The 24705-nt window shown below is 39.3% G+C and overlaps 1 protein-coding gene and 1 long non-coding RNA gene across 3 annotated transcripts in view; one reads left to right on the plus strand and one right to left on the minus strand.

The window, feature by feature from the left end:
- Positions 1 to 3906: 3906 nt before the first annotated feature.
- LOC308637128 (zinc finger protein 875-like) lies at positions 3907 to 23430 on the plus strand. Of its 2 annotated transcripts, none has more exons than XM_081273327.1 (4): positions 3907 to 4397; positions 7983 to 8109; positions 8485 to 8580; positions 22473 to 23430. In XM_081273327.1, exons 1-4 carry the CDS (start codon positions 4365 to 4367, stop codon positions 23150 to 23152), a joined length of 936 nt encoding a protein of 311 aa, XP_081129453.1. In that variant the 5' UTR covers positions 3907 to 4364; the 3' UTR covers positions 23153 to 23430. The 2 variants fall into 2 exon arrangements, with proteins under 2 accessions (XP_081129453.1, XP_081129454.1); XM_081273328.1 differs by having other exon boundaries at positions 22476 to 23430.
- The window catches only part of LOC308637142, a 41557-nt gene continuing 24059 nt past the window's right edge, over positions 7208 to 24705 (minus strand). Inside the window, exons 3-4 of the long non-coding RNA XR_014019565.1 lie at positions 7671 to 7770; positions 7208 to 7353 (exon numbers count right to left, since the gene is read on the minus strand). This is a non-coding gene — a long non-coding RNA (uncharacterized lncRNA). The remainder of the gene's footprint in view (positions 7354 to 7670; positions 7771 to 24705) is intronic.

Raw genomic sequence — 24705 nt, forward strand, 5'->3', positions numbered from 1 at the left:
CAACCAAGAAAAGCCCAGGACCAGATGGGTATACAGCGGAGTTTTACAAAACCTTTAAAGAAGAATTAATACCAATACTTTTCAAGTTATTTCAGGAAATAGAAAAAGAGGGAGCTCTTCCAAATTCATTCTATGAGGCCAACATCACCCTGATTCCGAAACCAGACAAAGACACCTCAAAGAAAGAAAACTACAGACCAATATCTCTAATGAACCTAGATGCAAAAATCCTCAATAAAATTCTGGCGAATCGAATACAAAAACACATCAAAAAAATTGTGCACCATGATCAAGTAGGATTCATCCCTGGGATGCAAGGATGGTTCAATATACGGAAATCAATAAATGTTATTCACCACATCAATAGACTTAAAGATAGGAACCATATGATCATCTCGATAGACGCAGAGAAAGCATTCAACAAAGTACAGCATCCCTTTATGTTCAAAACATTAGAAAAACTAGGGATAACAGGAACTTACCTTGACATTGTAAAAGCTATCTATGCTAAGCGTCAGGCTAGCATCATTCTGAATGGACAAAAGTTGAAGGCATTCCCTCTAAAATCTGGAACAAGACAGGGATGCCCTCTCTCACCACTTCTATTTAATTTAGTCCTTGAAATACTAGCCAGAGCAATTAGACAAAAGAAATTAAAGGCATAAAAATAGGAAAAGAAGAACTTAAATTATCACTATTTGCAGATGACATGATTCTATACCTAGAAGACCCAAAAGGGTCTACAAAGAAACTACTAGAACTAATAAATGAATTCAGCAAAGTGGCAGGATATAAAATCAACACGCATAAATCAAAGGCATTTCTGTATATCAGTGACAAAACTTCTGAAGCGGAAATGAGGAAAAACACTCCATTCACAATATCCTCAAAAAAATAAAATAAAATACTTGGGAATCAACCTAACAAAAGAGGTGAAAGATTTATACAATGAAAACTACAGGGGCTGGGGATGTGGCTCAAGCGGTAGCGCGCTCGCCTGGCATGTGTGCAGCCCGGGTTCGATCCTCAGCACCACATACCAACAAAGATGTTGTGTCCACCGTTAACTAAAAAATAAATATTAAAAAAAATTCTCTCTCTCTCTCTCTCTCTCTCTCTCCTCTCTCACTCTCTTTAAAAAAAAAAAAGAAAACTACAGAACCCTAAAGAGAGAAGTAGAAGAAGATCTTAGAAGATGGAAAAATATACCCTGTTCATGGATAGGCAGAACTAACATTATCAAAATGGCGATATTACCAAAAGTTCTCTATAGGTTTAATGCAATGCCAATCAAAATCCCAACGGCATTTCTTGTAGAAATAGATAAAGCAATCATGAAATTCATATGGAAAAATAAAAGACCCAGAATAGCAAAAGCAATTCTAAGCAGGAAGTGTGAATCAGGCGGTATAGCGATACCAGATTTCAAACTATATTACAGAGCAATAGTGACAAAAACAGCATGGTACTGGTACCAAAACAGGCGGTAGACCAATGGTATAGAATAGAGGACACAGAGACTGAAGTATATTTATTCACTAATGTTTCTCAGGTTAATTTCTCTGTCTCATCAGTGACATAGTGGCTTTTAATTCCGAAGTTTTTGGTTCCAATTTTCTTCCTCTTACTGATTTTTTTTATCTGATATGTTAATTTTTTTTGTTTTTGTATTGGGGTACTGGGGATTAAACTCGGGGGCACTGAACCACTGAGCCACATCCCCAGCCCATTTTTATACTTCTTTAAAGACAGGGTCTCAAGAAGTTACTTAGGGCCTCCCTAAGTTGCTGAGGCTTTGAACTTGCAATTCTTCTGCCTCATCTTCCTGAGCTGCCCAGCCTGCTATGTTAATTTTAACCAGATATGTGGCCCAGATGAACATAACTGGATTTTTTTTCCTGCATTGGTGATTATAATATAGATAAATTGTCACATGTCAACCCAGATAAGAATACAGGAAATAGAACTCCTCAGAATATTTATCACAGGTGGCTCTGAGACAAGGCAAACTCAGTCCAGGATGTTATCATTGTACCTGGTACATAGTGGTCAGTAAATACTGTCTTTGATTTAAATGAGTGCAGCTATAAATGTTTTCTTAGGTGTTTTGTTGATGTGTATTCATTCCTGTGGAATTTAAGAGATACTGCCTGCTTCCCTGCTTGTTCTGTTTTTCCAGACTCCCATTATCATCTGACCCATTCTTGTATTATGCTTAATTTATTACAATACTCTGTCAGCCTGGATCTGTCTCTCCTACCAGTGTATAAAGATGTCTACATAGGATCTAGTTTATCCCTCATCCTCACTTGTCTCCTTGTCCATCTCTTTCTGAAGTTTTCTTATCCCTTCATTTAATTTGTGTTCCTCACTGCCCAGACTCAGATCTGACTTTAGTCCCTACTGAGTTCTGTTGTAAGCATTCCATATTGGTAGTTACTAAATCCTTGATAAGGTTATTTTTTTTAATATTTATTTTTCAGTTTTCGGCGGACACATCTTTGTTTGTATGTGGTGCTGAGGATCCAACCCGGGTGGCACACATGCCAGGTGAGTGTGCTACCGCTTGAGCCACATCCCCAGCCCTTGATAAGGTTATTGACCTAAGATGGAATAGGGATCTAGGCTGATCCTCCTTTCTAAGCACCTACCCACTGGTTAATATTATCAGAGGCTGATATTTAACATGCAAACTTTGGCTTTTACTTATCCAGGAGAGAAGTTGTTGAAGAGATCTAGGGGGTGTGCAAAGATTTCAGAATAATCTTTGAGCAACATGATGCATGTAATTTTGGAAGCTGTGGCAAGTGGACTGCAAGTTCAGGGCTTTAGTTTGGGCAATTTAGTGAGGATCCATCTCAAAATATAAAAGAATTTGGAAGTAGCTCAGTGGCAGAGCACTTGCCTAGCATACACAAAGCCATGAGTTCAATCTTCTGTATTAAAAGAAAAAAAATCATTTGAATATGTGCACTATGATAGGGTCCTGAAGATTCCTGGAATTGGAACCTTGGGAAGAATGATTACCAGGAAATAATGGATATTGAGGAAAAAAAAGATAAAATCACTTGATATTCAACAATTCAGGGAAAGTTCCTAAGGGATTCCTTCCAGAGACTTACTCTCATAAACTAGGCCCTCACCTCCTACCAAGGCTACAGATTGGTGGGTGTCAATGAGGTTGATATAAGAAGATCAGATCTACTCATACCTTTGGGACTATGGGTACAAAATTTAAGGGAGCAAGAAAAAAAAAACACGTCAGTAAGGAGGATAAATAATTTAATGAAATATCTTTAAAATCAAAATAGTGCAACAAATCCATGTTGAGCAAAATTCAGGTTTAGGCCCCCTTTCAACCACTACCACCCCCCCCCACCGCCCCCATCACTGGAAAGGAAATATCCTCAAAGTTGCATCTGTAATCTAGCCTACAATAGAAATCTCGGGGATTTCAAGGTCAAGTCTGGGAACCTCACTGCCACTTATCAAGAGGGGATCCTCTGTTGTTTGAGCAGCCTGTTCCACTTCCTAAAATCCTGGGAACACACCAGTCAGTTTCTCCCAACCCCATTCTTGGAGTTGGGACCGAGCCAATCCCGCTATCCTGAAAATACCGGATCTAATTGGACTTGGGAGAAGACACTTGTGAACTTCGCAGCCAGTGAATTTTAACAAGGGGCTTGTTAAAATTGATTGTATGAGCGGCGAAAGTGGGTCTGAGGCATCCCAGAATTCAGGTCCAAGACAACACGCCCTCCGCCTCTCTCCGAAACTACACTTCCCAGAGGCCTCTGGGGTCACTTCCGTCCTCCCTTATTGCCGTCCCTCCGGCGTAGTGCTTACGTACAGATGCACTTCCGGCCAGTGGGTTAGGCCCATCAGGCTGGTTAGTGGTTGGATAGGGCTCCCTGTTTGTTTTTTTTCCCGCGTCTCTGCCCTTTATTTCCTCGAGCTTCGGCCTCAGGATCCGTGACGGGCACCCTACGTTCCGCAAGTGCTCTCTAGTCAGCACGAGTCTCTGCTTGCCCCCATTTTAGTCACGGAGACAAACTGGGAGAGCGCTCTCCTGTAGGCACACCGTGCGGTTTTTCCATCGTTGAAGTCCGTAGTGTTATAGACAAACTCACTGCACTGCTGGGGACAAGGGCTTCACTCTCTGGTCAGTTTGGAGCTGAGTATGAGAGTGTTGGGGCATCCTGGACCCCCTTTCCCCATTTCTGGGTTGGAACTGGCTGCGCTGTTGATTTCTGTGGCATCTCCGATCTCTAACTGTGGGGCTTTGGAGTAGATGCCTTTTTAATACGTTGGTAGGGAGGTTCCACCTAGACACTCTCCAGGGGAGCACTGTGGAGATCAGGAAAATGGCCACGGGGCTCCTGAGAGCCAAAAAGGAGGTGAGAATTATCTGTAATTACATCTTGGCTATCATCAGGATCCCTGCCGCCCCACTTCTTACCTTTTATTGCCCTGGAGGCTGCCTTGCTGACAAATTTCATTCCTTGCCCTTGAAAAGTGGTTCATACCTGGTGTCTTCCCTTAGCATACCCTTCTTCTGCATCCATTGCTCAGTCATTCAAATTAATGTGAACACCACACACAGCAGTTTCAATAATAATACAGGGACATCCAAGCGCAGTTGTCCAGTGATATGGATTAAAAACGGCAACAGCAGAGACACCTGTGGCCTGAGAGGTTGAGGAGGAGTAGAAGTAGGACTGTCTGAATTGTAGCTGGGGCGTTTGGTAAATTGGAGAGCTGCGGGGAAGAGGACCAGAAGCATAGTTTGTTTCAGAGACTGGGCCACTGGGCATACTACCATTGCCCCAGTGTGGAAGGAATATAGTAGCCAATAGACCTATTTAAGGTTAATTTAAAAATATGTGCAGGCAAAGATAGAGACTAGCTATTCACACGTGGAGCAGGAGGAATTTGATATGGAATGAACTGAATTTTACATATGAGAGCACTTTTGGCATGGGCAGTTCTGGAGGTCCTGTTTCTCTAAAAATAAATCTGCCTTAGGGCTGGGGCTGTGGCTCAGTGGTAGAGTGCATGCCTAGTGGTGAGGCACTGGATTCGATCCTCAGCACCACATAAAAATGAAATAAAGATATTGTGTCTGCCTACAACTAAAAAATAAATATTTAAAAAATATCTGCCCTAAACCTGCATTGTCCTTTGGTGTCAGGAAGTTTTAGCAGGATGTTCTCTTCATCATTTGGACAGAGCCTGTAGGGTCTATTTGTGGCACTTCCTATAGTCTTCTCTATACAGAGGTTAAAATCATTCTCAAGGTAATATTTTTGCATGTCTCTCTCATTTTATAACCTCCCTGCTCTCTGAGAGATTTTTCCCTCCACCATGAGTTTGAGTGGGGACAGATCAAACGGAATTCCCTGTGCCAGGCTGAGGAGTATAGATTTTGTTTTTGAGTAAGCTGGGTTTTGAAGGATATTACGAAGAGACTCAGCATCAGAAAATCAGTTGTATGTGGGAAAATAGTGGTTGGCAGACTATAGGAATTTAGGGGATGCCTTCTAATTCTTTTTTTTAAATTTTTTTAATATTTATTTTTTAGTTTTCGGTGGACATAACATCTTTGTTTGTATGTGGTGCTGAGGATCGAACCCAGGCTGCACGCATGCCAGGCGAGTGCGCTACGGCTTGAGCCACATCCCCAGCCCCCCTTCTAATTCTTGAGAATGGTGACTAGGATGACCTTGACTTAATTAAATGAAGATTTATTGAGTGTGGATATAGTTACCAGAATGACTTACTATCATTTTTGATATGGGCTAATTTGGTTATGTCAAATTTGCTTTGACTATGCTTATCAGCCGATGAGAGTAAAATCTAGATAGAAAAGAGATTTGTATTTAGTTTAATCCTGGACTCCTTTGGTGGAGATTTATATGTTCCTACATGTTTTCAGAGCAACACTGAGAGTTCAGTGTTTCTTGTTTGTAAAATATTTCATTCACTTGAAAGTGTTAACACCAAGAATGCATAAGAAATCCCACTCAGAAATTTTCCAAGATAATATTGAATCTTTTATGTATGTGCTATCTTTTTTTAAAAAATATTTATTTTTTAGTTGTAGTTGGACACAATACCTTTATTTTATTTATTTATTTTTATGTAGTGCTAAGGATTGAACCCAGGGCTTCACATGTGCTAGGTGAGCGATCTACCGCTGAGCCACAAACCCAGCCCTGTATGTGCTATCTTAACCACTCATTTACTATTAATAAGGAAGTGTTCTGATGTACTATGAAAAGCCAAAAGTTTGTGTCAGCTGATTTTTCCTATTACCTTTTTCATTCTCAGACTCTTAAGCCGTAAGAGCATATAATCAACATGTTCCTTAATATAGATTTTTTTTTTTTTTTTGGTACTGGGGATTGAACTCAAGGAGACTAAGGCTTCTTCACCTGATTTGGGTCTGGAAATGCCAGGATTGTGAGCTAAATAAACCTTTTTTAAATGAATTGCCTCAAGTATTTTGTTATAGTAATGTGAAGCTGAACTAATATACCTAGCAAGTCCTGTCATGTCTATATTTTCCTCTAAATTAGCTTACTAATTCCATAATAATTTCTACAATGCTTCTATTTCTATACATTATTATATGGGCTCCATCCCCAGCCCACAACTGAAATTTTCAGCTGGCTGTCTGGAGATTTCCTTAGCCAGATCTGAGAGATCATCAGTTATATATTCTTTTTTCCCAAGTTCATGCAGCAGTAGTTTTACTGTATATATAACAACCTTTTTTCAAACTACCGTAGCAGTGTCTTTACTGCTTTTTCAGTCTCTGCTAACATTTTGTTTACTAGTTTTATAACCTGCGATAACAGTTTTCCAAGTTTCTGCCCGTATCAGACTCCCAAAACTAATGCCACATGTTTTAGGTATTTTTTTATGGAAGCAGTTCAACTCTATGCACCAATTTAGTGGCTTAAAGAACTTACTGCTGGGGCTGGGGCTATAGCTCAGCGGTAGAGCGCTTGCCTAGCACATGTGAGGCCGTGGGTTTGATCCTCAGCACCACATACAAATGAATAAATAGAATAAAGGTATTAAAAAAATTCCTTCCTTTAAAAAAAAAGAACTTAGTGGCTTAAAATGAAATCATTTATTAGTTTGCAATTCTGTTGGTCAGCAAATAGACCTAGCACATTTGGGCTGATTCTTATGTGGCTAGTCAGCTGGCTCCTGAGCTGGAGCTGGGTGACCTCACGTGTCTTGAAGTTGACAGGCTGGTTGGCTGGGTTGCTTCAGTTCTTGGTTCTCCATGTGGCCTTTTTCACTGAAAAGCTAATGTTATTCACATGATGGTCTCCAGGTATCCTGCACAGAAAAAATGAAAGCTAGTCCCCCAACCAAACACTTAATGTAATGCTTACATCGTATTTGCTAATGTCCCATTTCATAAACCAAATCACGTGATCAAGCCCAGGGTTACTTTAGAGGGAAAATTCATAAATTGGTAGAGACAGGTATGATTTACTGGAGGTCTTCACTGAAACAGTCAACCAATAGGATGTTTTTGAGTGGAAGCAATAGGAAACCCCACTTAGGCTGAAAAATAATAATTTAGATCTTAAAGAAGGAAGTCCAGAGAGAGGGCACACCTTAAGGTTGGTCCTGTAGTTCTATATACTTACCAAGGACTGGCATTCATTGACTTCTCCAATTTGTTCTCCCACGTGTCAGCCTCATCCAGGCTCATCTCCCTCAGAGTTATAGGATATTTGGATAATGACCCTGTAAGGTAAATATTATTATAATATCGATCTTATAAGGAAATTGAGACATGGAGAGAGGAGAGTAATGACTCTTTTATACACAGTTTATAGCCAGCATTTTGCTTTGGACCACTGAATAGTTCTCTAGCTTTAGGGAGCCTTTTGACCTCTCATTCTAAGCTTCAGGCAAGGTGGCTCCTGGATAAAACAGGGATGTATTTTTTGTTAAAGGCTTTTGTGGTGTTCAGGGATGTGGCTATGGACTTCACCCAAGAGGAGTGGAGGTTGTTAAGCCCTGCTCAGAAGATCCTACACAGGGAAGTGATGCTGGAGAATTATAGTCACCTGGTATCATTAGGTAAGTATGGCGTCCCTTAGCACTAAAATTTGTCCCACATGATATTTTTCATGTGTCATGAGAAAGGTTATTCTTTTGGGTTGCGCTTAAAAATAGTTATTTACCTTTTTACTTTTAGTAAATCTAGATTTAATAGATTTGAAGCAGATAATTTGATTTATTCATATTATGTATGATATCACTCATGTTATGCATTTCCAGGCCTCTTTCCCAAGGCTTGGCTCTCTTTTTACTTTATCTTTAATATGATTCATTTCTGGAACTGCCTTTCCTCACTCAGCTTTTCTACTTTGAAAAATTAACTATTCATAGGTCTTTTGTAACCTTGTGAGTTCTCATAATCAAGTATCTCCTTGTTTTCTTCCCTATGAACAGAAATTGCATTTTCCAAACCAAAACTCATTATTCAGCTGGAGCAAGGGGAAGAGCCCTGGAGAGAGGTGAGAAAACATCTGCCAGACCTCTGTCCAGGTGAGTGTGAGCATGGGATAGATGCTTTCATCTATCTAGCATACAGCTTGGCAGATAGAGAAGAAAGAGGCATTTCTCAGATACTGGAAAGAAGCTCATCTGCAGGCCTCTTTAGGCCACTGATAAGGCTTTGTAGCTTTGGTTTCCTTGCAGAATATACTCTTCAGTTGAGGGAGGGATTTTTCTGAGGGAGGATCTCTTCCCTCTTCCTGAAAACCTCCCTTCCTCATTTGTCTTGCCTTCTCTATAATGCTTTTCACGTTCATAGTCTTTTTTTTCTTTCCTCTGGATCTTAAAAACTGTACCTACCTCATTGACATTAAATCTACCAACATTTTGTCTCAACCATGACCCATGAAGACGAGTTGAACTGGGTATAAAAAGAGCTGACTGCAACATTAAGCTAAGAAAGTAGCAAAAAAAATAGTTTTTAAACCAAGGGCAGGACTGCTCTGTGACCTTAAAGGGCTAGAAAGAGCGCTAGAAAGAGCATGAGCCTGCGTTTCCTTTATTTTATGGGGGGGATCAGAGAGGAATAAGTTTTCAAGGGTAGAGTCTTGCTTCATGATTTCTTGTGGTCAGCAGATTTGATTGACATCTTGGTGAGTCACACTCATCTCAGGTGCTGTGTGGGATCTTAGTCAGAGCTAGAGGGGGAGGCGCACCTGCATCACGAGATCAATCTCTGACAGGGTATTGGCAGTGCAGGCCTATCCCCTCAAGAGCCTACTATGCACAACACAATCCACACACAGCCCACAGATGGTTCATGACACTTCTGGATACTTTCTGTTTTCTCTTATACTAAGAATAACTGATTATCTCTACTTCTCCAGATTATAGAAAGCTATGAATAATAATAAAATACATATTCATGTGCCAGCACTCTAGTTTAAGAAATAAAACATAACCTAACCATTTCCAGATTGTATCACATACCTTCCTGATGTCCTGCCTAAAGAGAACTGTTTACGGATTTATAATGCCTATGTATAACAATGTTAGGGATTTATAATGCCTAATTCTATTTCTCTGGAACTTGTAAATATAATAAATTTTAAAAAATTTTGTTTTGTTTTATTTTTTTCCTGATCGTCTCCTTTGTATTTTCTTTTTTTTTAATATTTATTTTTTAGTTTTCTGCGGACACAGCATCTTTGTTTGTATGTGATGTTGAGGATCTAACCCCGGCCGCAGGCATGCCATGCGAGCGTGCTACCGCTTGAGCCACACCCCCAGCCCTCCTTTGTATTTTCTTTTGGCCATACCTGACTGAGCATCTCATAAAAGGATTTAAAACATGATACAAATATTTTGCATATGTTTTGGTACATTTATTTCTAGGTATTTATATTCATGTTGTCATAATTTTATATGCTATTCTAAATGGAATTGTATTTTATTTAAAATATTTATTTATTTATTTTTGAGGTATAGATGGACACAACACAATGCCTTTATTTTTATGTGGTGCTGAGGATCAGACCTGGGTCCCGACCATGCTAGGTGAGTGCTCTACTGCTGAGCCACAATCCCAGCCCATGTATTTTAAATTTTGACCTTCAGTTGTTCCCTGCTAGTATAGTGAGAATATTATTTATATATTGCCCATGTTTCCTGTCACTCTGCTTAATTCACTTATTAATTATAGTATTTTTTGTAGATTCTTAGAATTTTCCATATGTAGGTCATGTCATCTATGAATAAAAAGTCAGTTTTGCTCTTCCTTTTTATACTGCGTGCTTTTGATCCTTCCTCCCACCATCCTTTTCCTCCCTTTTTTCATCCTTCCATCTTTCCCTCTTTATCTTTTTATTACCATTTATCTCTTTTTTTCCTTATTGCAATTGCTAGGACCATTGGTACAGTTTTGAATAGAAGTTGTGAAAGTGGACATTGTTTCCCTGTTCTGTATCTTGGGTGGCAAGAGTTCACTTTTTCATCATATAGTATGATGTTACTTTTATCAGGTTGATGTATTTTCCTTCTGTTCCTGTTTTGTTGAGTTTTTTTTTTTAATCATGGATGACTGTTGAATTTTTTCACATGACTTTTATGTTTTTATTTAGATCAGAAGTCACAAAATTAGACCTGTGGGATGGTAATGTTTTTTCTTTGTAAATAGAGTTCATATGAATAAAGTTTTATTAGAAAACAGCCATACCCATTTAATTGATTTGTTGCTTTCATATTATCAGTACAGCTGAGTATTTAAAACAAACATTATGTGGCTTGCAAGCCAATGTATGTTGTTTGACTTTTTAAGAAAAAAAAAATCTCAGACCCTTGCTTTAGGAGATAATATGGCATTTCTTCTTTAGTTTGTTAATATGGTCAATTGTATTGATTTTTTTTAGTAGGTGGACAAAATATTTTATTTATATTTTTAACTGTAGATGGACCCAATATATTTATTTATTTATTTTTTATGTGGTGCTGAGAATTGAATCCAGTGCCTCACACATGCTAGGCAAGCGCTCTACCACTGAGCCACAACCCAGCCCTTGATTGATTTTTGAAAGTTGAATAAGCCTTTCATTCTGGAGTAAACCTTATTTCATCATATTATATATATTTTAAAAATTTTATTGAGTTTGGTTTGCAAATGTTTTGCTAAGAATTTTTATCAGTGTTCATGAGGGATTTTGATTGGTAGTTTCCTTAAGTCTTCATCTGGTTTTGATTTGAAAGTAATAGTAACTTCATAAAATGAGGTCAGAGGTATCCTTCCTTGGTTTTATTGAAAGTTTATTAGAATTAGTGTTCTTTCTTTAATGTTTGATAGAATTTACCAGTGAGGTTTTCCTTGAGGGAGGATTTTAAATTTCAGATTTTATTTACTTAATAGATATGTGACTATTTTTATTCTTTTTATATCAACTTTTAAAATTTGTATATTTCAACTTGTTCATTTTAGCTAGAGATTAATTTTGTGTATCTTTGCAAAGAACCAACTTTTGATTTCATTGTTATTTTTGGTGGTACTAGGGATTGAACTCAGGACCTCATACATGGTGGGTACTCTACCATTGACCTATATCTGTAGCCCTTTTTAAAATTTTATGTTTGAAACAGGGTCTTGATAAGTTTTCTGCACTGGCCTGGAACTTATAATATCTTTTGAGAAGTTATCATATAGTGTTTTTCTTTTATATGTAATTTATCTTCTGTGATTGTTTTCAATCTTTTCAACAGTGATTTTCAATAGTAAGTGATGTTCTCAGAGATAGTTTTCTTTGTGTTGTCACTTCCTGGGCATTATGAAGCTTCTTGGATCTGTAAGTTAGGTTTTCTACTCATTTGGTAAAATATATGGCAATTATTTCAATGTTTTTTCTGCCCTTTTTATTCTCCTCTCATTCTAGAACTCCAGTTTACCAGTATATTGGGTTACTATATGTTGCCCATACATTTCTGAAAGTGAATACTTTCTCACAAACTTCTGTTCATTTTTCTTCAAACTCTTTTCTCTCTTTTTTTGGAACGGAGTAGGTAAATTCTATTTATTCATCTTCATATTTACTAATCCTTCTTCTTCCATTTTCAGTCTGCTACTGAACCTTTCAAGTGAATTCTTAAATTAGTTATTGTTTGTTTCAGTTGGGTAATTTCTTTTTTAAAAAATGTGTCCATTTCTCTATTACAATTCTACATGTTTTCTAATATTGATATCCTATTTTCCTTTTTTGGTTTGAATATAATTTCCTTTAGTTAGTTGAAAATACAATGGCTTCTTTGAAATCTTTGTGTGCTAAATTTAACAACTAGACCCACTCCCTTGCCCACTTTTCCCCCATCATATGGTCACACTTTTCTGTTTCTCATCTGAATTCGAACTGTAAACTTTGGTCTCCTCAGCAATATGTAACAGCTGGTATTCCTGCTCTGTTCCTGTTGCTTTAAATAGTTTCTTTTTCAGCTGGCCTTCTGGCAATCTCTCACATATGTACGTAATTTGCCTTTCATCTGAGGATTTGGGCAGAGACCACATGCAGTTTTTAGGGTTACACTTTTAGTGGTTTCTTTGTTGTTAAGGATTTAGTAATTCTCAGTTATTCTTCTGGCCTTTTGGTTTTCTGGTATTTCAGATCCATAAGTCTTCTTTACTCCCTCCCCTCTGAGCTGCTTGTAGAATATACTCAGTTGAAAATGCAGATTTATAGATCTTACTCCATGTGGCTCTTTAAGAGTCAGTTTCTTGATTATCTCTTCCTATTTTTTTCTACACTCCTTTGCAGATATTTTTTCCATGTTTGTAGATTATCTTCACTTTCCTAATGATGTCTTTTCAAACAGAAAAGTTTGAAATTTTGATGAATTCCAATTTATCAGGGTTTTTTGGTCTTGTTTGGTGGAACTAAGGATGGAACCAGGCCTCATGTCATAGTCAAAGTGTGGGTGAAAAAAAAAGAGAAAATCTTAACAGAAAACTTAACAGAAACTCTGTCTAATATATGCAAGGTCTTCCACTGAGCCCTATTGCTGTTTTTGTTGTTGTTATTTTTAAATAGGTTGTGTTTTTGGTTTTCTAACTAAGAATTTTGTACTTAACTCAGATCACAAAAATTTCTTTCTTTTTTGGTTTCTTTGAGAAGTTTTATGTTTTTGGTGCTTACATTTAGTACCATGATGCATTTTGAGTTACTTTTTGTATATTATGTGGGGGTGAGAGTCTAAGCTTATATTCTTGTATGTGAATATTCAATTGTCCTGACATTCTTTGTTTAAAAAGAGTATTCTCTTTCCCCACTAGTTACCTTGGCACCTTTCAATTGATTAAAAAATCAGTTGACTAGAAATCTAGGGATTTGTTTCTGGTCTTCCAATTTTTTTCCACTGAAGCTATCCTTCTTATGATACCTCCTCCTTATGATACTATCTTCATTGTCACAGCTTTATATTAAGTTTTGAAGTTGGATTGTCTAAGTTCCTTAATTTTCTTTTTATTTTTCCAACATTTTTTGGTTGCACATGGATTTTTCACTTTATTTATTTATTTATATGTGGTGCTGAGGATCGAATCCAGGGCTTCACAACATGCCAGGCAAGTGCTATACCAGTGAACCACAACCCCAGTCCCCTTAGCTTTCTTTATAAATTTTGACTCACTAAATTGCTGAGGCCTTGAACTTGGAATGCTCCTGCCTCAGTCTCCCTAGTTGCTAGGATTACAGTGTGCACCACCACACCCTGGTAGTGTTTATTTTTAATTCTTGCTTCGTTGATGTCAGTCTTGTAACTGCAGAACTTAGTGATCTGAAAGAATTGGCCATAAACGTACTCAAAGACTTTGAGTTAGAAAGGCTTCCTATCTATATTTATGGTTAAATGTGTGGGTTGGGGAGAAAATTCAAAGGTCAGGTTGTTTTAAATCTTTCCTGAGATGGGCATGGTAGTGCTCTCCTGTAATCCTAGCAATTTGGAAGGCTATGGCAGGAGCTTCACAACTTTGAGATCACAACTTCAGCAACTTTGTGAGGCTCTAAGCAACTTAGTGTGACCCCATCTCAAAATCAAATATAAAAAGGGGCTTGGAAGATAGCTCAGTGGTAAAGCACCCCTGGGTTCAATCCCCAGTACTGGGGAGAGGGTGTCTTTCCTGGCGTTCTACTTTCCACTGAATCCTCTTATTTTTTCTTTACTCTGGTTGTCATCTCCTTGTCTGTGGGAAGCCATTCTAACATGTGATTGGGTGACTCCCGTTAAGGGCCTGAGGCGCTTTGGCTCTGTCGAAGCTTTCCCGACCCTTTCCTGATGAGAGAGCCCATCCGTGTGGGGGTGTGCCTGACCAGTGACCCCAGGGACCCAATCACTGACCCTGACCTTGGAGTACAGCCCCCCCTCAACCTTCATTGGATGGAATTCTCCCCTGAATCTCTTGTTCCCCAATAAAGGGCTACTCCCAGGCGTGTTCGCTCTCTCTCTCTCTCTCCTGCTAGCCCTGAGTAATCCTCGCTGCCCTGCTGGGTGGCTAGAGGTGGGAACCAGAGAGGTGAGCCGTCTCGGACCTAGCAATATAAATAAGGTACTGTCTGTGTGTTTTATTTCGATCTCTTCTAACTAACTTTATGCCTAGAACCTCATTAATGAAACCACTGCGCAGGCCGCGTGGTAGAATTGGCGCCCAATGTGGGGCATTCTAGATTAGTTAGATTGAGTGGGAGCACGCGCTATAAAGATAAGGAAAAAAAATAAAGATAAAGGAAGATAAGGAATAAAAATAAAGATAAAGGAAGATAAGGAATAAAAATAAAGATAAAGGAAGAGGTAACAATTGGGTCACAAAAGTACCTGGAGATATTGAAGGAAAGAGACGTTAAATTACTTAAAATGGGAAATTCTACTTCTACGGATAAGGAAATGTATCTGACTATTTTAGACAGTATAATTAATCAGAAAGGAAAACAGATAAAGAAAACTCAGTTATTACAATTCTTAAAGATTGTAGATGAATATTGTCCTTGGTTTTGTGACCAAGAATCTCCAAATTTACTTACTTGGGAGAAATTAGGAAGGAAGTTACAGAGAGTCTGTCTTTCTAATGAACTACCTGGAGGCATAGAAAATATACAGAAAACTTGGACGGCCCTAGAAGTTTGTCTTTTTGAATATATGGGCCAAAGTTCGTGGCCCCCTGAAGACCTTTTAAAAGGCATTCAATGAGCTGTTAGTCTATTCAAATGGAGAATCAGCCTGAGGCTAAGTTAATTCCCTTTCCCTTAAGCCCTTTAAAAACAAAGGCACTAGGGGCCAAGCCAAAGGTTAGAAATGTGAATTTAAACTTGCAGCCCCATGCGGAGGATTCAGATGGCGCGGATCAGCCCGCCTTCTCGCCGCCATCATCTGCTCCTAGCGGGAGCCCAGCAACAATACGGGGAAGCTCAGGGAAGGTCACACAGTGTGACGTCACTGGCGCCGACCAGGAGAGTCCGCGATTTTTACCGGGACAGGGACAGAGATCACAGACAGTTTTCTTAGGACCTTCAAAGACAGTTGAATTAGATCCTGAAACGGGGCCAAAACAAATCCCTACTGGGATTTTCGGGCCGCTTCCTGATAATACTGTAGGTTTGATTTTGGGATGTAATGAATTAAAGGGAGCCATTGAGGTAATACCTGGTATGATAGATTCAGAATTTAAAGGACAGTTATATGTTACTGTAAAATCCAATTATGCCCTAAGGCTCACCCCAAAGGATATTTATGCTCAATTAATATTATTGCCTTGTGTCTCAGAAAGGCACCTGCCAGTAGATTCAGTTTCTAAACCGCCGGACAAAGTATACTGGTCACAGTTAGTACGGCAAGAACGCCCCTTATTAAAACTTAGAATTAATAATAAAAATTTCCTAGGAATAATAAACACAAGGGCTAATATCTCGGTATTGTCCAGTAGGTTTTGGCCTAGGAACTGGCCTTTGCATGTAGCACCAGCTAACCTAGAGGGAATAGGACAGGTTTCACAGCCTGCTCAAAGTGCCAACTATCTCCGTTGGGAAGATTCCGATGGGAACAGTGGAGTATTTAAGCCTTATGTGTTAGAGTCTTTACCAGCTAACCTATGGGGAAGAGATATTTTAGGCAAAATGGGATTGTTATTAGTTACTCCAAACTCTATAAGGTCAGTTGAGGAAGTTAATCAGAGGTATTTTCCTGGAGATGATAAGGAGACCCTTCAGAAAGAGTATCTGTTTACAAGCCAGTCTCCACGACAAAGATTAATAAATACTCCAAACCAAAATTTTTACTAGGGGCCCTGAGTACTTTCCCGATCCCTAAGACAGCTGAAAAAATCACGTGGCTCACAGAGGAGCCTATATGGTTTTCTCAGTGGCCCATCTCAGGGGAAAAGCTTAAAATAATTCATAGATTAGTTGAGGAACAACTTCAGGCTGGTCATATTGAACCAACGCTTAGTCCTTGGAACACACCTATTTTTGTTATTAAGAAAAAGTCAGGAAATTGGAGATTACTACAGGATTTAAGGGCGATAAATCATGCAATTCAGCCTATGGGATCATTACAGCCAGGACTTCCCTCCCCCACAGCCATTCCTTTAGATTATAGCTTGATGGTAATAGATTTAAAAGACTGCTTTTTCTCTATAAGGTTACATCCTGAAGATTGTGAAAGATTTGCTTTCACTGTCCCAGCAATTAATTTTAAGGAACCTGTTAAAAGATATTGCTGGAAGGTACTTCCTCAGGGAATGCGTAATAGTCCTACACTGTGCCAAAAATATGTTGACCAGGCGATAAATCCCATTAGAAATAGTCTTCCTGATGCATATATTATTCATTTTATGGATGATATATTATTGGCTCATGCTAATCCAGAGGTACTTTCAGAAATTTTTACTCAGTTAGAGACTTCACTTACAGCAATGGGTTTATGTATAGCTCCTCAAAAAATTCAAAAGGTATCTCCTTTTCAATATCTAGGTCAGATAATTCAAGGACGTACAATCCGTCCTCAAAATCTTCAGATAAGAGTTAAGGAGTTACGTACCCTTAATGATTTTCAAAAACTATTAGGAGATATTAACTGGCTGAGGCCATCCTTAAAACTAACTACTTCTGAGTTAAGTCCTTTATTTCAGATATTACAAGGAAATCCTTCTCCAACCTCTCCACGTCAGCTAACTTTGGAAGCTAAGACAGCCATAAGAAAAGTTGAAATTGCAATTAAAAATGCACAGCTTACTAGAATAGATCCGAAAGAAATAGTGTATTTATTAATATTTCCAACTGAGCATACCCCAACAGGAGCCATATGGCAAAGATTAGGAGTTATTGAGTGGATTTATTTATCCCACTCCCCTCAAAAAACATTAATTCCTTTTCATGATTCTATAGCTCAATTAGTAATTAAAGGTAGAACTAGGATTTTACAATTAATTGGATCTGAGCCTGATATCATAATTATTCCATTTTCTGTTCAACAGACTAATTGGCTTTTTCAAACTTCTAGCTCATGGCAGATAGCTTTTGCAGATTTCCCTGGCCAGATAGATAGCCATTATCCTCGTGATAAGATTGTACAATTTGCATCATTAACGTCACTTATTTTTCCAAAAATTGTACGTTCTTATCCAATAGAGGAAGCTTTATCGGTGTTCACGGATGGTTCCAACTCCGGTAAGGCAGGTTTCTTCAGCCGTGTTCACACAGAGGTAATACAAACTTCTTATACTTCTGCCCAAAGAGCAGAGCTTCAAGCTCTGATTTGTGCCTTAGATTACTTTTCAAATGAGCCTATTAATATCTATTCTGACAGCTTATATGCAGTCGGAGTTACCAAAAATATTGAAACCTCAGTTATTGGGTTTACTTCATCACAGGAGTTATTTGAATTATTTCATAATTTACAAAAGAGAGTACTAATGCGAAAGTACCCATGTTTCATAGGACACATCCGTGCCCATACTAATCTTCCTGGACCTCTAGTTTCAGGTAATGACAAAATTGATAAGTTAGTAGCCTTTTGTCAACAGATGTCTTTGTATGACTGTGCCCTAGCTTCCCATTCCTTGCATCATAAAATGCTTCTAGCTTATGTAAAAAATTTAATATTACCAGAGAACAAGCTCGTCAGATTGTAAGCCAATGCCCTAAGTGTGTTATTCACACTCCATCCCTGCCATCAGGGGTAAATACCCGTGGATTAAAACCAAGTCAGATATGGCAAATGGATGTAACTCATATTCCTCAATTTGGTAAGCAATGTTATGTGCATGTCATAGTGGACACTTATTCTAGATTTGTTTTTTCCACAGCACGTACTAGGAAAATACTCAACATGTAATTTCTCATTGCTTAGCAGCTTTTTCCGTTTTAGGGTGCCCTATGCAGATTAAAACAGATAATACTCCAGCTGATGTAAGCTCTTCTTTTCAACAATTTTGCCAAGAGTTTAAAATTAATCATAAAACAGGAATTCCTTATAACCCCCAAGGTCAAGCCATTGTGGAATGAGCTCATTTATCTATTAAGCTTCAATTACAAAAATTAAAAGGGGGGAATAGGATTGTGACTCCCCAAAATAGCCTTAATCATGCCTTGTTTGTTTTAAATTCTTTAAACTGTGATGCAGAAGGTCACACTGCTGCTGAGAGGCAAATGTCTCCCTCAGTAACAGGCCCCTTAGGCAGAGTTCTGTGGAAAGATTTACAGACTGGTCAGTGGAAGGGTCCAGACCTGGTAATAATGTGGGGAAAAGGCCATGCTTGTATCTTCCCAGAAGGTGCTTTCCATCCTATTTGGGTGCCTGAATGTGCTATCAAACATGGAGGAGATAAAACCCAGATTCAAGCGACTGAGGATCAACCCGGAGGAGCCACTACCCAGAAAGAGGAGATATCGGAAAAAGATGAAGAAAGACCAGATTGAACCAGCCGAAAAGCTTATTTCATGGAAAGATGTGAAGAAACTAACAACCCAGGCTTCCCGAATACTTTGACACCTAGGAAAGAACAGGACCCCAGTGATGATGGTAGCAACAATAATTGCCCTACTGGGCTGTCAGGTAAAAGGGAATCAAGTAGACACTTATTGGACATATTTCCCAGATCCACCCCTGGTACACCCAGCTGTGTGGACTGGAGAATCTATTCCAGTATTTACTAATGACTCATTCATGATGGGAGGATTTACAGATACTCATATTACTCCCAATCATGTGACTAGATTTAATTATTCTGGCTACAGTGCCCAGTTACCTTTGTGTTGGTCACATGATAAACATGCTGGCTATCTGAAAGTATCATTTGAAGAAAAGACAGCGATCGGTAAACCTAGACTGACAAATAATTCTATTTATGGGGACTTAAAACCTAATACTAGAGCAGTAATTAAGATGGGACTTTCCCATAACAAGCCAGTCATTTCTGCAAAACCTCCACCAGTACCCCACTGTCCAAATAGTTCTATAATTGAGATTGACACCTTTCCTAAATGGATGGATTGTGTAAAACCTTTCCTGTACAACATAAGGTGTCTAAAGCTAGTGGGTATATTTTAGACTGGTCTCCAAAAATTCATAAGAGACAATTACGAAGAAATTCTGCTATGACACCTGCAGGATTTGTTAGTAATATTTTGACTTATAGTGAAGGAGGTGTTCAAAGAGATATTTGGCGTTTAATTGCTGCCTCAGAGTATTTACATTTTACAGATAAACCTTTACCAAAATTTGTCGGCAAGAACTGTAAAGAGGGATCTTGCTATGGCTTACGAGCTTGTGTCCAATCTCCTTATGTTTTAATTATTGGAAATGTAAAAGTTAAATGGATGGAAGACAGATATGTTGTTACTTGTAATAAGTGCAACCTAACCAATTGTATTACTAGGTATAATAGAGGAAAAGGAGTGCTGATACTTCATCAGCCCTCTTTCGTTTTATTACCTGCTAATATTTCAGAGCCATGGTATGCTGATGCTGGTTTACAAGTCTTGCAGCAAATTCATGCCCAGCTAACAAGACCTAAACGTGCTATTGGAGTCATAATTGTTGGTGTTTTAGCACTGGTCTCATTTATTGCCTCAACTGTCTCTGCATCTCTGACATTGTCTCAGAATATTCAGCATACAAAATTTCTTAATAATTTAGCTCAAAATACTTCCAAGGCTCTGCGTAATCAAGTAAATATTGATGAAAGGATTGAGACTAAATTAAACGCCTTAGAGGCGACTGTTATAAACATAGGTAATGAACTTTCAGCCTTAAAATTTAAGGAAAGGCTTAAATGCCATGCTAATTATAAGTATATATGTGTTAAAGCTGCCAAGTACAATGCTTCTCTCTGGGATTAAAAAAAAAAAGGTTAAAAACCATTTATTAGGTATTTGGCAAAATAGTAATAATAGCTGGGTATTCTGGAACTTCATCACCATATCCAAGATATTCAAAATAATAGAGCTGATTTTTCAGATCCTTCTTCTTTGGCTAACCAAATATTGAAGGAGTTAAATGGATTCAACCCTGGAAATATTCTTAAACACTCCGCTGGGTACATTATTGGATTATTCTCTTTGCTGTTAATTCTCTTTTGTATTGTAACCATAGGATGGCGATTCTTCCAATCAAGAATCCAGGAACTCCAGAGAGTAAACCGCCACCTCATTGTTAAGAAAAGAAAGGGGGAATATGTGGGAAGCCATTCTAACGTGTGATTGGGTGACTCCCATTAAGGGCCTGAGGCGCTTTGGCTGTGTCGAAGCTTTCCCGACCCTTTCCTGATGAGAGAGCCCATCCGTGTGGGGGTGTGCCTGACCACTGACCCTGGGGACCCAATCACTGACCCTGACCTTGGAGTACAGCCCCCCCCTCAACCTTCATTGGATGGAATTCTCCCCTGAATCTCTTGTTCCCCAATAAAGGGCTACTCCCAGGTGTGTTTGCTCTCTCTCTCTCTCTCTCCTGCTAGCCCTGAGTAATCCTCGCTGCCCTGCTGGGCGGCTAGAGGTGGGAACCAGAGAGGTGAGCCGTCTCGGACCTAGCAATATAAATAAGGTACTGTCTGTGTGTTTTATTTCGATCTCTTCTAACTAACTTTATGCCTGGAACCTCATTAATGAAACCACTGCGCAGGCCGTGTGGTAGACTTGTCAGGCAGGGATGTGTGGAGAGCCCAGGCCCACCCAGCCCACAGCTTTCTAATGCCAGGGTTGTGTGGATGGTTTGTCAAGCCTCTCTCTTGTTGTCTCATTTTCAGGGTCTCCCTGTTGAATTTTGGATAGTCTATCAAATTTTTTCTTCAAGACTGTAATCCTCAGAAAGCAGTTGCTTGTCTTCCCTGTTCATTTACTACCTAGACCTTAACTTGTATTGACAGCTGCAGGGACATTGGTTTCTCACCTTCCATTACAAATCAAGTGAGCCCCTCAGTAGCAGCTAATGACTTGGTGGCCTGCCTCATATAAGCTACCACATTAACAACTAAGCTAGGATGGAGGGAGAGCCATCTACATATGGATTTCCAGTTTTCCTAGCACCATTTGTTGAGGAGGCTATCTTTTCTCCAATGTATGTTTTTGGCATCTTTGTCTAGTATGATAATGTATTTATGTGGGTTTGTCTCTAAGTCTTCTATTCTGTACTATTGGTCTACATATCTGTTTTGGTGCTCCCCAGATGATTAAATATACAGCTATAGCAATAATGTAGCAAACTCTTATTCTAATCTGAGTTCAGTGTTTTTCATGAATAAACATGTCTTGATTTATTTTTGTCTTTGGTTGATTTCTGGTACTGCTGAACAGTACCAGAATAATGTGATAATGTGAAAAGCTCTTGATATGAATTTTCTACATTATAATCGTATGGATGTCAAACTTCGATAAAGTGGTATGTAGTAAATATTTAAGCTTTTAAGGCCACATACAATCTTGTCAGGTTGTCTTCTTTCCTCCCCCAAGATAATTTTAATTTTAATTTTATTTATTTATTTATTTATTTTGAGTACTGGGGATTGAACTCAGGGGCACTCAACCACTGAGCCACATTCCCATCCCTGTTTTGTATTTTAATTAGCATCACTATTCTTAGCATCTTGCTGTTGCTGAGACTGGCTTTGAACTTGCGATCCTCCTGTCTTAGCCTCCCAAGCCACTGGGATTAAGGCATGTACCACCATACCCAGCTTATTTTAATTTTTTAGAACTGGGAGGCCTTACAGAAATAGGTTGCAAGCTGGATTTGGCCTGTTGGATGAGTTTACCAACTCCTGCAACAGAAAATGTAATGCATAAAGAGAAATTAAAAAATAGGTCTTATGACGGATTTCTACTTGTGAGATAGCTTGTAATATAAATATATTATGAATCACCAGTGGACATGGCAAAATAACCTAGGCAGCCCTACTTATGACTTCTCTGAAAATGTTCTTTATTCAGCAGGATCAAAGTCAGAAATTCAACCTTGTCCTTCCTGCCCTCTGGTACTCTCCAGTCAACAAGTCCTTAGCCAACATGTGTGGCTCAGTCATCTGCCTCAGCTCTTTTCAAGTTTATATGCAGGAAATCATCTCCACCCAGGGAATCAGTACCCAGAATGTCAGAAAAAACAACAGGAACAACCCTTTAATCAATCCTGCTTGACTGACAAAGCAAAAATTCAAGAGAGAAAACAAGACTCCAAGCCACTGTTTGGGGGCACAAGTAAAAATGACATATCAAAGTCGTCCTCCATCCCAAGTGAAGAACATCCAGTAAAGTCCAAGGAAGGCAACACAATAGTGGATATAAGGCCCAGCCTAGAACAGAAGGCCGACCTTGAGGAAAGGGACAAAGTATTGCATGGTTTGGAAGTCTCAGGATTTGAAGCAATCAAATTTGAAGAGTTTGGGCCACACTTTATCAAGGAGTCAAACCTACTTAGCCTCCAGAAGACACACACAGGGGAGATGCCGTACATGTACACAGAGTGGGGACCAAGCTTCAGCAGTATGTTGGTCCTTATCAAAAACCCAAGGACACATCCTGGAGAAAAGCCTTATGTGTGCAGAGAATGTGGGAGAGGATTTACCTGGAAGTCACCAGAGAACACACTCAGGAGAGAAACCTTATGTGTGTAAGGATTGTGGACGAGGCTTTACTTGGAAATCAAACCTCTTCACACATAGCGAACACACTCAGAAGTCAAGCCTCCTGTGCAAGGAATGTGGGCAGAGCTTTAGCCTAAAGTCAAACCTCATCACACATCAGAGGGCACAGACTGAGGAGAAGCCTTATGTTTGCAAGGAATGTGGGCATGGCTTTCGCCAGCATTCCCACCTCATCAGACATAAAAGGACACATTCAGGAGAAAAGCCTTATGTTTGCAGAGAGTGTGAGCAAAGTTTTAGTCAGAAGCCTCACCTCCTCAGACACGTAAGGATACGTACAGGAGAAAAACCTTACATATGCGCAAAATGTGGGCGTCACTTTAGCTGGAAATCAAACCTCAAGACACACCAGAGGACTCACTCAGGAGTTAGACCTTATGTGTGCCTAGAGTGTGGGCAATGCTTTAGCCTGAAGTCAAACCTCCACAAACACCAGAGATCACACACAGGGGAGAAGACTTTTATATGCACAGAGTGTGGGTGAGGCTTTAGCCTGAAGTCAACTGTCATTACACACCAGAGGATACACTCTGGGGAGAAGCCATTTGTATGCAGGGAGTGTGGGCTTTAATGATAAGTCAACCTTGATTTCACATCAGAGGACACACTCAGGGGAAAAGCTTTTCATGTGCAGAGATTGTGGTAGAAGGTTTAGGCAGAAGCCAAACTTATTTAGGTATAAGAGGGCACACTCGGGTTCCTTTGTTTGCAGGGAATGTGGGCAAGGCTTTTGTGATAAGTTAACTCTCATTAAACACCAGAGGGCACTCACGTGTGCAGGGAGTGTGGGCAGGGCTTTAGCTGGCAGTCACACCTCATTAGACACCAGAGGAGCCATTCAGAAGAGAAACCTTATGTTTGCAGGAAATGTGGGGGGGCTTTAGTCGGAAGTCAAATCTTATACGACATCAGAGGATACACTCAAGATAGAAACCTTGTGTGTACAAGTAGTGTAATGAAGCCTTTAGCAAGGGGTCACACTTCATCAGACAGCAGAGGACATGCACAGAGCCATGGTTTCAGTCAGCCACTGCTGAAACACCACAGAGGAGACATCTTACAATTGACAGCAGTGTGCACACCACTGTATTGGTGAGAGTTGCATTTCCAGTTCATCTAAAGGAGGTTTGCTGGCCCATTTTCAAGAGCTTTGGCCTTCTCTAGTGGGCGTGCTTTATTGTGGAGTCCTTTAAATAGGGAATGGAGACCTATTTCTGTGTTGTTTTCCAAGGACACTTTAACACTCCTTCCCTCATACCCTCATGACAGTACTAGAGCTTGTCTTTTTAAGTCTATGTGACCTTCTAACTGAGAACAAAGACTTGGCTGACAGCATAGCTGATTTAATGTTGGTTCCTCAGATAATTTTTCTTCATAGTCTTTTGTAGGTTTTGCCTCCCCAGTCTGTGTTTAGAGGGCCATTTTCTAGTGCCTCATCTTTAATATCCTGAAGGTGACAACTCTAGATGTTTATACGCAAAAAAGTATCCCAGAGCCAACTACTTAGCATCCATTGCTCCCAT

This window comes from Spermophilus citellus, assembly GCF_964194105.1.
Source record: "Spermophilus citellus genome assembly, chromosome: 18".
Classification (NCBI taxonomy): Eukaryota; Metazoa; Chordata; class Mammalia; order Rodentia; family Sciuridae; genus Spermophilus; species Spermophilus citellus.